This window comes from Garra rufa, chromosome 1, assembly GCF_049309525.1.
Source record: "Garra rufa chromosome 1, GarRuf1.0, whole genome shotgun sequence".
Lineage (NCBI taxonomy): Eukaryota > Metazoa > Chordata > Actinopteri > Cypriniformes > Cyprinidae > Garra > Garra rufa.
This window is the reverse complement of record NC_133361.1, coordinates 1729783-1742693: the sequence shown is the minus strand read 5'-3', so window position 1 is coordinate 1742693 and position 12911 is coordinate 1729783. Positions and strand designations below refer to the sequence as shown.

The 12911-nt window shown below is 38.5% G+C and overlaps 1 protein-coding gene across 1 annotated transcript; it reads left to right on the top strand.

Annotated features, from left to right (window-relative positions):
- Window positions 1-5128: 5128 nt before the first annotated feature.
- Window positions 5129-12596, top strand: LOC141327332 (uncharacterized). The gene is made up of 3 exons (XM_073835339.1): window positions 5129-5296; window positions 10272-10422; window positions 10743-12596. Exon 3 carries the CDS (start codon window positions 10975-10977, stop codon window positions 12004-12006), a length of 1032 nt encoding a protein of 343 aa, XP_073691440.1. The 5' UTR covers window positions 5129-5296; window positions 10272-10422; window positions 10743-10974; the 3' UTR covers window positions 12007-12596.
- Window positions 12597-12911: the final 315 nt, after the last annotated feature.

Here is a 12911-nt window from a genome sequence, read left to right as displayed (position 1 = left end):
TGTCATTTTTCCCCTGTGAAACAGAAGTTGAATGTGTCCAGATTAGTTATAATACCTAGTTCTGCCATGAAACCCAAGATGACGCAGGCTGATGGGTTGTTAAAGTAACTGATGATATCACAGAGTTATACAACTTGGCTCAAGCTGATCGGTTCATGTTGCGTATGCAACCAATGAGCTTGCAGCCTTCAGCAATTTAAATAGGCTTGTTTGAAATGCGCCTCGTCTGAAATGTAGGCAAGAGTAGGCGGCTGCAGTAAGGGGACGAGTGAAAAATGTACAGTCAAGACGGACAGTTCTGACCTCTCGAAGTGGAACATATACCTACAAGATCAAAGGCAGATATCATGCGGTGTGTTGCTAATAAACACGATATAATTTCAGCTCTGTTGCTTTTATATGAAAATAAATCTAATGAATAAAACACTTCATAATCACATGATATCAGAAATGAAAATCAAACATTTTAGAAGAGAACACAACATCACGGTTGACTGAACCAATGAGCATTAAGCTCAAGCGGCAACCTCCTGCTCTCTCTATTGAAACCAATACGGAAGTGACTTAACCCTTGTGCGTTCAAAAAAAAAAAAAAAAGTTACACATAGGTGCAAAATGGACAAAAATGTCCATGTCCAAAAACTTGGGCTTCTGAACTTCTATATCAAATTCAAGCTCACCTTTTATCTCTGTACAAAAACAATAACAAATAAAAAAGTGCCATCAAGGAATAAGATGTGTGTTTGGGTGAAAAAGAAAAATCCTCAAAGCTCATTAACCTGCTTTGACTTTATTCCTAATTTTCACATGGCCTTATGACCCTGCCAAGGGTGATACTCATATACATGGAGTGGGATTTCTTTTATATGCCAAATTTGAAAAAATGGCACAGTCTAGTAAAAACGGTAAAAATGTAAAATTTGAAGCCTTTCTATAGAATGAATGCCTATTAGCAGATATTGCATCATTTTATAGTCAAATGTCCCTTGGTTAAAAAAATTGCAGTTTTAATGGGTTTCAATGTGGGCATTTTTGTCCTTAAGGTCCTGAGTGTGAGTATTTTTTGTACGGAGCGTAAATTAGATTTTTTGAAGAAATTGAGGGTGAAATATAAAAAATTCAATAAAAATACACACCTGAGCCAAGATTTGTGCAGTTGGCATTAACACAGACACACTTATAACAAAAAACAAGGGTTAAACTGCAATTCATCCACTGGTCGCTACTGGGTTACCACTTTTAATATCCAAAAATAAGGGATGCATTCGGTGGTTGGGGGGGGGGGGGGGTCATCTAAAAAATGCTGCAGTAAAAGTTTCATATGAGTTGTGCATATAATATGGGACGTCCTGAATAAGAACTGATCATTGTTTTGTTTTTTTTTTCTAGTGGACTCTAAAGTCTAATAATGTCCCATTTCTCAGAAAAGAACCGTCAAGTACACACCAATAAATAAAACGGATATTAAAGCAGAAATGCAAATAAATAAGTAAAAATTAACGAGCACTTCCCAGCTAACAATTTTTGGTTCCCAGAACGTTCCCAGTAGGTTCCCAGAACGTTCCCCTAACCTAAAGGGAACGTTCTAGTTACGTAAAGAAAACTTTCCTGGCTAACCAATAGGGAACGTTCTATTTATGTTCCTAGAAGGTTCCCTGAAAGTTCTCTGATGGTTCCCAGAACGTTCCCCTAACCTCTTCACTCCAGTACCGCTTCTGTACGTCAGCACTCCCGTGTCCCGAAGTAAGCGGCATGGAAGGCGGACGGATGTGAATCTCAATAATCCCTTCTACACACCATGTCTTGTTTTAAACCATTTTTTAATCATTACAGATAATCAGAGCACATTTAACCATCATAAGGAGCATAAATGAGACTAAATTATGCTATACTATGTTAGATTTCCCCAGCTGGCATTTTAACGTGGAGTCAGCGTTGAATCAACGTCACTACGTCAGGTGTCAGTGTTGGATAACCGTTGGATTTTGTTTAGATTTTGCGAATGTTGGAACAACGTTATTTTTCTACTGATATGTTTCAACAAAATGTTTAAAAGTCATGGTTGTAAAAATAATGTTGATTTGACGTACAACTCAAATTTTATTTATATTTCTTTGTTGAATCCATAGTTAGTTAACAACACCATTTCAACCATTTGGTATTCAACGTTGTTTTGACGTTGAATGAATGTTTTTTCATAAACTGACATTATTTCAACCACATTTAAACGTTTAAGGTCGGTCGAATGCCAGCTGGGTCGTTAATGTAAGATGTAGAAGTACCATACCATAAAACAACCCAGATTTTGTTTATTAAAGCACCAAATAACATGACTTCAACAAAATATTCGATTTTAAAAATGTGTATTTTATTTTTTACAGACATTAAAAAAAGGAAAACATTTATTTGACTTTAACTAGGATAACATTACGTTCGTTTCTTACCGCTGAATTAACGATGAGGTGCTTCCCTCTTCTGGACACTAAACGAAAACGTCTCGGTTAACATTATGTTTTCTTCAATAAGACGTGTCAAATCTCCATAAAATAACAATATTTACTCTCGTATATATATATTAGTTATAAGTAATTATCCATTAAAGAGATCAATCACCGAACTTTAGTCAGTCAGTAAAACGAAATGACCGTTATTTTTTAAATTACGCGAGCACGCCGCTTTATGTTGAGGACAGGAGAAAGCGCGTGCTGGATTAAGCGCGTGATGGAGAAAGCGCGTGCTGGAGTAAAGAAATAAATAGTGTTTATAATTTGATTTTCAGACACTTAACCTTGGCTTGTTTTAGCTATAAAATTATGAATTATATTATCATTATAATGCGGTTTGACCACTTTGATGTCATTTATTAAAAGCTTATCTCGGACATGAGATTCTAGTTTGTTTATGATGAAAAAAAAAATACATTTCAGCATTAGAAACATCAGAGTCATCTGCAAAGTTTTAATTCGTTTAAATGTTAATGATTACTAAAAAAATAACCTGCAGGGAACGTTCTGGGAAGGTTCTTTTTAGGTTATAAAATAAAAACTAAAAATAACCTGCAGGGAACGTTCTGGGAACGTTCTCTCTAGGTTATAAAATTAAAACCTAAAAATAACCTGCAGGGAACGTTCTGGGAAGGTTCTTTTTAGGTTATAAAATAAAAACAAAAAATAACCTGCAGGGAACGTTCTGAGAACTTTCTCTGTAGGTTATAAAATTAAAACCTAAAAATAACCTGCAGGGAACGTTCTGAGAACGTTCTTTATAGGTTATTAAAAAGAGAACCTACAGGGAACGTTCTGGGAACGTTCTCATTTGGTTCCCGAAAAAAATAACCAAATGGGAACCATATGGGAACGTTCTGTGTTTACTGGGTTTGTAGTATTATCTCTCAGTCCTGGGCGTCTAAATGAAAAGCGCTCTGCAAGCGCGTTCTCTCTGTGTTGTTTCTGAAACTACCGTAAACACAGTAATATGCGCGCACACTTATAATCAATCGCGGCTGGCTTGACCGTGTTTTTCTGAACCGCGGCTGGCTTTACCGTAGTGATTATTTGCATGAGATGCTGCTTTAAAAAAAATTATAAAAAATACGGGACAAAACCCGTCCCGTATTGATTCAAAACGGGACACGCAATTTAATTCTCAAATACGGGACGATTCCGTATTTTAAGGGACGGGTGGCAACCCTAGGCCATGTGTTTGATCAACAGGACGAGTGTCATAATTCATAATCATCTGTGTTGGGTTCAGTCTTGATCATTATATGAACATCAGAATAACAGCAGCATCTGTTGATTGTGTCTCATCAGCTCCTGTCATTCTGGATCCAAACACGGCTCATCCACGTCTCCTTCTGTCTGATGATCTGACCAGTGTGAGACGCGGATATCAACCTGTTCCTGATAATCCTGAGAGATTTGACTGGGATCTCTGTGTTCTGGGTTCAGAGGGTTTTAACTCAGGAACACACTGCTGGGATGTGGAGGTTAAAGACAGTCACTGCTGGAGTATTGGAGTAACTACAGCATCAAACCAGAGGAAGGGATGTGATTTCTTCAACACTGGTGTCTGGTGTGTGTGGTATGATGAGGACGGAGTGTCTCCAGGTTCTGGTTTTGGTGTTAAACAGCATCTTGATCGTGTGAGAGTGAATCTGGACTATGACAGAGGAACGGTGTCATTCTCTGATCCTGTAACTAACACACATCTACACACATTCACAACCTCCTTCACTCACACACTCTTACCATTCTTCTGGACTTATGATGATTCTCCTCTGAGGATCTTATCGATCAATAGTCAGTAATCTGTAGGTCTGGATCTTCCTGCTTTCATCTTTCATCATGTTTCAATATTTAATCCAGATCACATCAGTAAGAGACTGTTGATCTGAACATCAGACCAGAAAACAACTACATTTATTCATCTTTACAAATGAACAATTATTCAAACACGTGATGAAGGGCTCAAATAAATCATCTTCATCATATCTGACCAATGAGAAACAGTCAGATCATATTTTCTCTAGTGTTATTCCACTATTGATTCAACACATTCTCAGTGTTTGTTGTCAATGAAGAATTGTTGATTTCAGTTCTAGAGATCAATGATCATTTGTTTCTTGAAGTAAATGGATGTAAAAGGTTCTTGCTGATCCACAATGTTGAATCAAATATGAATATTTAGTCTAGAAATACCTGACAAAGTCTGAATCAGTTTCACAACTAATATTAATAATCGCTTGTAGAAACTAACAGTGTGTGATTTCATGATTTCAGTCTCATTCTCAGATCGAAACATTAAACGTTTGTCAGGATCATTTACATTGTGGTTAAAATTCAGATTTTTTAAAAATGTATGTTTTTTTTCCCTGCAATGAAATACTCCCCAAGTCATGTTTATTTATGTAGAGCTTTATATAATACAGACAGATTTAAAGCAGCTTTACATTGATAAACAGGACATTAACAGCATCTATGTTGCAAATGTCTTAAAATCAGACAATAGCAACAAACTGTTTGATCAATCTACATGACACTATATGAGTTAGAAACAGCTCTATATTCTTAATAAAGTGGTTTATAGCAATGGAAGACCCCATACAGCAACAGAGAGAGAGAGAGAGAGAGAGAGCTCAGTGTTTGATTGGTTCGGTCTGTCCGCTGGTTCTCTCTGTGCTCGACTTGTTCTGTCTGTCGTGATGTTGGTGTCTCTGGATTCTGAAGGAGATCTGGATCACCGATTCCAGAAACACTCTGCTTTATAAACACTGGATCAGTTCAGGAGAAAGCAGGTAACAGAACGCTCTGATCGTTTAATCTAAGTTGTCTTGCAGTCTAATAAATACTGATAAACCAATTAAATTATACAATTCTCCATTTAAATTGATACCACAGAAAAAAAACACTAGTTTGACAGATATAAAACTCAAACACTGTAAAGGCGAGACACTGCAGAAGAATAGGGTAAAAAATGAACTAATAGTTATCTCCTTACTTACCCGGTTTTTACACTGATAATAGCAAACATTTTACGCTTTACAATTTTTCAGGAATGTTAGGATTAAATATGCAAATGATTTATTTTTTAATGAAATATGCTCTAATTTGCATACATTTCTAGTACAAAAATATCAAGTCAAATGTTTGTTCAGAGGGATTTTGGGTCTCATTCTGTCACTCCATCATTCAGAAAAAAAACTAGAACAGACAGAAAACAGTGCATTTTTTGGCATTTTGGGGGAATAAAATGTTGTATAAAATCAAGGAAATCATATCTGAACAAATCCCTCTGTAAAAACCTTGAGGATATAGACAGGAACACAAATGTAAAGTGTGGTGTGTGTAAGTGCTGCTGAAGTGGAGATTTATGACTCAGTGTAGGAGAAAAACTCAAATCTGTATTGTAACTCAAATCTATTGACACAAATAGATAAAGTGCTATAAAAGAAACATTTAACAGTGTCTTTTGGGTGTTTTCTTTCCGCTAGTCTGAAAAACCACTTAATGAAACACCAAAAAAGCCCAAAATCTCAAACTTGACAGGTGCCTGCAGTGTCTCTCCTTAAAAAGACAAGTGAACCAACAGTAAATAAGAACAAATGATGAACAAATTACAAAAAAAATTATTTGTCTTTGTTCTGGCAAAATACCAACTACACTCTTCCAAGTGTTTGCTTTTTAACAGACTCGAGTTCATACATTCTTAAGGTTTTTATGAATGTAAATATTCAGATACAGAAATTGAGATGTGACATATAAAATAACATTTGCATATTCTTCTCTTTGTGTTACATCTTGAATTTTCATAGCTATCTGAAAAAAAATCTAATTTTCTAATAAAATAATAGTAAAAAAAATTATTTATCTTTTTATTAATGTTTTTACTCCACATTTGTGCAGTTTTCAGAGGATTTATGATATTTTTAAAATAAATATAAATTAATACATAAATGTTTATATATATATAAGATCCGCATGTCTACGTTTCATTCATGGGGATAACATGGATAATGGTTTAGCTTAAGATTTTTGTGCATCTTTTAGAAAATTGATTTTAAAAGTAAATAAAAAAATACACTTTTACCACTAGATGGCTGCAGAGATCCACTATTTGATATTTGACCACCTTAAGGAGATATCTTTCCACAAGTTTTTTTTTTTTCAATTTCATATTATGAAATACACAGGAATACGTTTGTGAGACCAGAAAAACTGCTCTCTTATGATTTGTCAAATAAAATAAAATAAAATGATGTTGTAATTTAAATATATTTAAAAAAAATATCATAAACCCTCAGAAAACTGCACAAATGTGGAGTAAAAACTTCAATAAACTGAAAAAATTAAATTTGTTTAGTTGTTTTACTATTATTTTGTTACAAAATCGCATTTTGTTTCCTGGGGTGAAAAAGGACCCTACAAATGTTATTCCAAAACGAAGACCGCACAAGGGGGTATAGTACTAGTTACTGCCTATTGAAAATAATTAGTTATATTACAATATTGCTGTTTCTGAATTGTGTTACACTACTTTTGAGTTACTTTGACCAATATATCCGAAAGAGTGTGAGCAGGCATTCTAAAATGGTAAATGTAGTTTATTGCTGCATTTGTGAATGTAGCAATACACTAGTGTCGAATATACAACACTAGGGGTCACTGTTGGAGCCCAAACACCTCTGATATCTTTGAGAAAAGGCCAATGAAATTGGGTGTGCAGAATTTGCACAGTTTGCATAGTTGGTCATGCCCAGGATATCTGGGTATAAATAGGCCAGGGTGGCATCTGCTCACTTCTTCTGTTGTGAGGAGCCAAGAAGCATCTCAAGCTCACTCAGGGACAGTCCAGAGTTATGGCAGGAGCACAACGTCTCCATTCCCTCCATCAGGGAACGAGGGTGACCATACGTTAGAGCGGCACAATTAATTGAATTTCAAATCGCAGTCGCGATAAAGTGTGCCACGATTACGTAATCACCCAAACTAAAACACTTTACTTTGCATGCTTAAGAGGTGTGCTTAGAGCATGTCTTGGGCTCATCAAAATACCTAGAATAATTATTTCTAATGAATTATTCAGAATTTTAAATGTATTTTGAGATAACATTCCCATCAACTGGTCACAATGCACAACGCCTCTGTATGCTTGTTCAAAGACACGTCTGTCCTCTGATGTAACTTCTACCCCTGTAAACAAATCAGCTTTGAGTTTCTGAAATGTGTTTACATGATTTAAATAGCCATTCAGATTTGTGTATTTGCTACGGTGTTTATCACAATGACAAATACCACAAATACGACAAATAATAGGCTATTTATTTCCACTTATTCACATTTTAATCTGGACTAAAACATGCCCTAGATATTGTTTGAAAGCGTTTTGATTCTTTATTGTTTGGTCATACATTAGGGCTTCATTAGTTCATTCATTAGTTAACATAAACTGCCAATGAAACATAGGTGGAGCTCTGGCCTGTACAATGGTGTTTACCACGTCAGGTGGGGGATCTCTGAAGTCCTGGTCATGTCCAGGGACCAAAGATGGAGGTTCCAAAGATTTGGATGTGAGTGCCAGATTGTGTCCTTTTCCTGAGAAAAGGGGGATGCACCAGGGAGGAATAGTTTTCTTTTAGGATAGGAGCACTAGCTCCGAGAACCTGGTCCTGTTGGGCCAATACAGAGCCCCTAGTAGGAGTTGTTCCCTGTCCTCCCTGACTTTGCGCAGGGTTTGTGCTTTGAGGCTCACTGGGGGAAAGGCATACTTGAGTAGGCCCCTGGGTCAGCTGAGTGACAGTGTGCCAGATCTATCTGAGCCTGGCTGAAATGACTCCAATTCAGCTGGACCATCTGGGGGTGCAGTCTCCACTCGCATGAAGCGATTTTTTTTTTCGTGAGAGCACATTGGCCACACGATTGAGTTCGCCTGGAATATAGACATGTAGAGACTTGAGTCTGTGCTGACTCCAAGGCAGGAGATGACGGGATATTTGTGACGTGCAATCGGAGCGAACACCACCTTGGTGGTTGTTGTCTGCTACCGTCGCTGTGTTGTCTGTCTAGACCAACACATGCTTGCCCTGAACTAAAGGTCAGAACCACTTCAGGGCTAAGAACACTGTCAACAACTCCAGACAATTTGCAGCTGTTCTGCACCTGACTGAGAATGGTCCTGTGACACCGAGAAAAGAGATACTCTGCACTGGGGAGAGTTTGCTCTTTTCCCAGTTGAGACAAAGTTCCGGTCGAGCTAGGTGGTTGAGAACCACGTCCCTGTGGGAGCAAACCAATTCACAGGAGTGTGCAGTCGTTGAGGTAGTTAAGAAATGCGTATGCCCACTTCCTTAAGGGAGGCAAGGGCAGCCTCTATGACCTTTGTTAAGACGCAAGGCAACAGGGACAGTCCAAAAGGGAAGAGGAATGGCCTGCGCCTGTTTGAGGATTAGTATTTTGAACGGGAGTTTGAGCAGGGCCCGATTCAAAATTCTCGAATCCAAGATTGGTCTGAGACATTTTTCTTTTGGATACAATGAAGTAGGGTCTGAAGAACCCTTTCTTAATTTTGGCTGAAGAGACCAGCTCCATCGCACCCTTCGCCAGAAGGGTTGCGACTTCCACACGAAGGACCGCAGCATTCTTGACCTGAGCCATTTTTGGTTAATAGAATGCTGTTGAAGTTGGGCGGATACCTCACAAATTTGATGTGTAACTGAGGCGGATAGTTTTGAGAAGCCAACGAGAGGAATTGGTCAATCCTTTAGACTCTCTGCCACCAATTCAATGGGACCTTGTGGCTGGAGGTAAGAAGCCCACTGGGTGTTTTGTCTGACGGATTTGTCTGATGGATATTGACCAGAGGATTGCCTGAAGCCAGAAGATTGTCTGGATGATGAGTTCAGTGTTGTAAAGCATGTGGAGACAGGTTGTGTGCCCAAGTTTTAGTTTGAAGCATCAGTGCCTAGCCATCATGTGGAGGGCCGGAAATGCTGTGGTAATAATCCAGGGAGGAAGGAATGGTTCTTATAGGCCATATTATGGCGTTGCACCTAGGGGACAGGCTGCTGAATGAAACCGGATCTCCCTCTCATCGCCCTGCTGAGAGAGGATCCGGGTAGGTTAGTTCAGCCTTCTACCCTGGGTTGCTTGTCCCAGGAACATGTTGGAGCCTGCCCCCTGTTAGCCTAAGGATGGGCTCTTGGTGCCACCTTCCTGCAAGTATTTTGGCTGTAAACAAGCCTGACTGTGGGCCCAGCTTATTGTGGGGCCTCAGCAGTATTTGCAGGAGGGCCGTCTTCAGAGATGAGCAGACAGGAATGCCATCTCAGGAGAGCAGGGCTTGGGCCCGTCCCACACCATGGGAGGATCACTTAATTACTGGTAACTTTTCCATGGTGTCACCAAAAAGACCTGCCTGGGAAATGGGGCGATGAGAAGCGAACTTCGTAGAATGCCGCATTTTGCCCAGGCTAAGCCACAGGTGGCGCTTTTGGACCACGATGGTGGACATCGCTCTTCCCAGAGCCAACATCATGCCCTTCACTGCTCAAATAGCACAGTCGCTCATTGAAAGCAGTTCCCACAACAACTCTGAGTCAAGAGTCTCAGCCTGCAAAGACTTGCTCACTTGAGGCATCATATGGTTTACCTCCTCCCTCCAATGCTGCAGTTTTTCAAACATCCTTATTTTTAAATGCAAATAAATATAATAATTTACTAAGAGCCAACAGTTTGTGTCTCATTGATTTTGGTAAATCTGCTTCTTCCACACAGAAATTCAGTGGAATATTCTCATCAATTTATCAGTGCAGACGAGCATCAATTCATCAGGAAGAGCTGAAATCTGCAAAGACTGAGTTTAGAAAGAGGACAGAGAGAAGAGTTTCAGAACCCTGCAGAATCAAACCCACTGAAGAACAAACAGGTTGGTGTTCATTCTTCATTAATTCATTATCAGTCATGATGGTTATAAAGCTTCAGGTTGTTTTAGATTCTGTTTCTTGTAATTGGAAATATCCTAATATCTTATAACAAGGGACAGTTTCTATGAGCTGGGTACTTTTTTGGCACAAAATTAATTATGTTAGATAATCGTGTTGTTGGGCAAACATGATTTTTAAAACATTAGAAGCACAGTAATGACTAATGTTTTAAAAATCGTAATTTGAAGATCAATGTACCTCATTCATAGAAAGTTGTCATTTTAATTTGTATGTCTTACTGAAAATTATGCTTTTATTTCAGAGACGATTGAAGAAAAAGTCAGTGTGGAAAGAGACTGACATGCAAATATAATCTTGATGTTCACATGAGAGTTCATACTGGAGAGAAGCTGTGCAAGTGTTCACACTTTGACAAGAGATTCATTCATTCAGGACATCTGAAAACACATGAGAGGATTCACAAAAGTTATACTTTATGGGGCACCTTTAACTTGTGACCAGTGTGGACAGAGTTATCAACCCTTGAGGAACACATGAACATCCACACTAGAGAGAAACTGCACGCATGTGATCAATGCGGGAAAACATTTTTATGGGCTTCAGGACTGAAGAAACACCTGAGAGTTCACACAAAGGAGAAACCACATCCGTGTCATTTGTGTGGAAAGAGTTTTTCATTACTATACAATTTGAAAGAACATCAGAAAACACACACTGGTGTGAAAGAGTACATGTGCTTTGAGTGTGAGAAGACTTTTACTACAGCAAAGTATTTAAAACTACACCAGAGGATTCACACTGGAGAAAAACCTCACAAGTGTTCACACTGCGACAAGAGATTCAGTCAGCCAGCAAATCTGAAAACACATGAGAGGATCCACACTGGAGAGAAACCGCACACATGCGAGCAATGCGGGAAGAGTTTCAGACTAAAAGGAAACTTTACGGACCATATGAGAGTTCATTCTGGAGAGAAGCCATTCATTTGTGGTCAGTGCGGGAAGAGTTTCTCACAGTTATCAAACCTCAAGGAACACATGAACACCCACACTGGAGAGAAGCAGAAACAGTGTGATCAGTGCGGGAAAATGTTTTTTAGTGCTACAAACCTGAAGAAACACCTGAAAGTTCATATCCAGGAGAAGCCACATTCATGTCATTTGTGTGGAAAGAGTTTCTCACGTCTACAAAGTTTGAAAATACATCAGAAAGCACATAATGGTGTGAAAGATTACATGTGCTTTGAGTGTGAGAAGACTTTTACTACAGCAGGCCATTTAAAATTGCATGAGAGGATTCACACTGGAGAGAAACCTTACAAGTGTTCACACTGCGACAAAAGATTCAGACAGTCAGGAGAATTAAAAAGACATGAGAGGATCCACACTGGAGAGAAACCGTACAAGTGTTCACACTGCGACAAGAGATTCAGTCGGCCAGAAATCCTGAAAAGACATGAGAGGATCCACTCTGGAGAGAATCTGTATCACTGCACCGAATGTGGGAAGTGTTTCAATCGTTCATCTTCTCTACACAGACATACAAAAAACAATCACAGTAAATAGCTCATCTTCAGATACAGCACTTTCAGGTCTGATTCATGTTAGCGCCAAATGTGACACAATGCATCAAGCTATAAAATATCATCTGGATCAATCTGTTCTAAGCGGACATTACAAGCAACTCTTGACAGCGAATAAAGTTCATCTTTAAAACCAGCAGATTCACCTGTGAGATTCAGATTCATTTTGCTTCATAATTTAAATTATAACACTGCGCTTATGAGTTTTATCTTTTTCAGTTGTGTTATAATGCATGTGTGTCACTTGCTCACTTTGTCATGAGCAAAAGTAGAAACTCTTCTTGTTCTGGAGGCTGCAGAAGAGGCTGTAATGCTTTAAAGAATGACCAGACATTTGTGTTTAGAAAATGCAGATGCAATATATTTTGTCGTGTAGCTTTGCAGATGATGCTTCTTTGCTTCTCTTGTGATCATGGATGGGTGCTGGTACATGATATAAAGTGGCTAAAGAAAGACTGTGTTCTGTTGTTCAGTAGGCCTATTTACTGTGATGAGATTGATCTGAAGAATGAATGCTCTACCGGATACAAGTATTTATGATTGCTCAGTCAATCTCTCTTAATACTAATCATATCAAACAGCTTTTAATGCAGTAATGCAATAAGATTTCAAAAAAACAACCCAATGTTCCTTCGTTACTTGTTTTAAAGTGATATTTTGGAATTAGTAACGGAGGTTTGGACTCAAAAAAACTTGAAAAACTGTCAAACTTTATTTTGAATACGTGGTGGAAGAAAGAAGTTCTGCGAATCACAGTCATGCCGATAGGAAAGGAAAGGAGGTGACCCATACTAGGAATTTGTGCTTTGCATTTAACCCATCCAAGTGCACACACACACAGTAGTGAACACACACACACCGTGAACACACACCCGGAGCAGTGGGCAG

What these genes read in the sequence shown, in the direction of transcription:
- LOC141327332 (XM_073835339.1), top strand. Translation starts at nt 10,975, where the DNA reads ATGAACATCCACACTAGAGAGAAACTGCACGCATGTGATCAATGCGGG.